This window comes from Carlito syrichta, unplaced genomic scaffold (genome assembly GCF_000164805.1).
Source record: "Carlito syrichta isolate Samal-C Ts95f unplaced genomic scaffold, Tarsius_syrichta-2.0.1 Scaffold120606, whole genome shotgun sequence".
NCBI classification, from domain to species: Eukaryota; Metazoa; Chordata; class Mammalia; order Primates; family Tarsiidae; genus Carlito; species Carlito syrichta.
In genome coordinates, this window is record NW_007064702.1 from 1 (window position 1) to 2,595 (window position 2,595).

The 2,595-nt window shown below is 56.5% G+C and overlaps 1 protein-coding gene across 1 annotated transcript in view; it reads right to left on the bottom strand.

Annotated features, from left to right (window-relative positions):
* Positions 1 to 1,525: 1,525 nt before the first annotated feature.
* LOC110594665 (complement C1r subcomponent-like protein) overlaps positions 1,526 to 2,595 on the bottom strand; it is a gene marked incomplete at both ends in the record, with an annotated part of 3,584 nt that continues 2,514 nt past the window's right edge. Inside the window, 2 exons of the mRNA XM_021707599.1 lie at positions 1,526 to 1,600; positions 1,739 to 1,864. Coding sequence (XP_021563274.1) covers positions 1,526 to 1,600; positions 1,739 to 1,864 — 201 coding nt within the window. The remainder of the gene's footprint in view (positions 1,601 to 1,738; positions 1,865 to 2,595) is intronic.

Consider the following 2,595-nt stretch of genomic DNA (forward strand, 5'->3'; position numbering starts at 1 on the left):
CGAGGCGGAAGGATCGCCGGAGCCCGGCGGGTCGAGGCTGTGGTGGCCCTGAGCCTGCCGCGGCCCGCCGGCCTGGGCTTCCGAGTGAGACCGTGACTCAGAAAAACGGAAGCAAAACCAAAAATAAGCCATCCCTTCAACTCCGGGACCATCCCTGAGCCAAAGCCTCCTGCCGGCAGAGTTTGCCCCGTGTCTCCTGCCTGTTTTCTCTGCCACTTCCACTCTCTGTCAGTTCCGCTGTATCTCCCTCCACCTGTCCTCCACCCTGACCCAAAGCCTTCAGGTGGCAGAGTTTTCTGTGGATCAGACTGCATCAGGAAGGCGATGCTTTGATTGAAACTGAATTTCGCAAACGGTGGGCTTGGCTGGGTGTGGCAGGTCATGCCTGTTCATCTCAGCACTCTAGGAGGCCGAGGCAGGAGGATTGCTGGAGCCCAGGAGTTCAAGACCAGCCTGGGCAACGCAGCAACACCTTGTCTCTAAAGAAAAAAAGTCAAAATTGAGTCAGGCGTGGTGGCACGTGCCTGTAGTCCCAGCTACTTGGGATGCCGAGGTGGAAGGACCGCCTGAGCCCAGGAGGTCAAGGATGCCGTGAGTGGCGAGCGTCATGGTCCTGCGACTGCACTCCAGCCTGGGCGAGTAGACCCTGATTCAAAAATGTATCTCAATGAAAACAGATTTTTAAATCATGGACTTCCTGGCACCGTGTGGCGTCCAGGTAGAGCGATTTGGGGGGGCAGAGAACCCCTCCGCATATCCTGAAAACATTCTGAACAGAGAGAGGGATTTCTCTCATTTCAGCTCTTCTCTCTTTCTCCTTCCTGTGTTCAACTAATTAACTTCCTGCAGTCCTCACTTTCCTGAGATGTATCTTGACCCTTGAAGACAAAGGAACAAGCACCTGGCCTCTTCTTTTCTGGGCCATCTCTTTTAACTTTCTCTTTCTTTTCTTTTTTTTTGAGTCAAGTCTCACTCTGTCTCTGTCTCCCACGCTCACGGCCACCACAGCCTCAACCTGCTGGGCTCAGCGATCCTTCCGCTTCAGCCTTCCGAGTAGTTGGAACCACAGGCACACGCCACCACGTCTGGGTGATTCTTTGATGTATTGTAGAGACGAGGTCTCGACATGTTGCCCAGGCTGGTCTCGAACGCGTGGGCTTCCGGCAACCCTCTCACCTCGGCCTCCCAGGGTACCGGGATTACAGGCGGGAGCCACCATACCCTGCTTAATTTTATCTGTCATTGTTTGCTTTGGTTTCTGTAGAGATGGAGGGGCCTCGCCACGGTGCCCAGGTTGGTCTCGAACTCCTGGCTTCGAGCGACCCTCCCGTCACAGCCTCCCAAGGTGCTGGGGTCAGGGGCCTGAGCCCCCACCCAGGCTTCTGACTGCCCCTCCTTTCTCACTTTTGGCTTTCCTCCCACGTGTCCTCCGGGGCTTTCCTGGAACCCCTGTGTCCCGCGGTCTCACAGCGGAGGCTTGCTGGGGAAGAGGCCGTCAGGACAGCGCGGCCAGGTCACTACTCACCAGGCACACACGGAGGAGCCTCTTCCTCGTGGGGTCTGCCTTCCCAGGTCCTGGGGGCTGCGCAGCTGAGTGTCCCTGAGGGCCAGAACAGGGGAGGCAAGGGTCAGACTCAGGCTTGGAAGGGTGGGGTTGGCACGTGGGTGCTCGGGGCCTTCAGGCCGGGGGTGGGAGTGAGGCCGGCGTACGCCGCTTCCTCGGTAGGCGGGGACTCACCTGCTGGCGCTGCTTGATAAAAGGGTTCCCGGCAGTGGTTCTGGGCCTCGGAGGGGTCGTCTTCAGGTGTGCAGATGGCCTCGGAGTCCCGGCTGGCCTGGCTGAGTGGCTGACTGTGGTTCACAGCTGTAGGGAATCAGCCGTCACCAGGCCCTCGCCCAGACGCGCACCCGGGCAGCCCGGGGCGGATCCCGGCCCATGGCTGTATTTAGTTTGGCCCGCACAGTGTTTTTTCGTTGTTGTTGTTGTTTGTTTTTTGAGTTGGAGTTTCATGCTGTTGCCCAGGCGGGAGTGCGGTGGCATGCTTGTAGCTCACCGCAGTCTCGACCTCCTGCGCTCAGGTGATCCTTCCACTTCGGCCTCCCGAGTAGCTGGGATTACAGGCATGCACCACCAAGCCCAGCTAATTTTTTGTAGACGTGAGGTCTTGCTATGTTGCCTAGGCTGGTCTCGAACTTCTGGGCTCAAGCAATCCTCCTGCCTTGGCCTGTCAAAGTTCTGGGATCACAGACGTGAGCCCCTCATCCAGCCATGACCTGCCCAGTGTTTTTTTTTAATTTGATCTAGTTTTCCTCGATCAGATTGTAACACTCAAAGAGTTTGAAGATAGCTGTGATAAGTAGGGTATGGGAAACAGGCACTTCCGGGCATGGTCAGTGGGAGTGCAAGTTAGCAAAAGCTTTTTGGAGGAAAATGTAGCAATATTAAAATTAATTATACAAATTTTTTTTTTTGATTTGAAGTCTCGCTCTGTTGCCCCAGACTGGAGTTCAGTGGCCGCTCCCGGCCACCGCAGCCTTGCCCTGCTGGGCTCCGGCGATCCTTCCGCCTCAACCTTCCAAGTAGCCGGAACTACA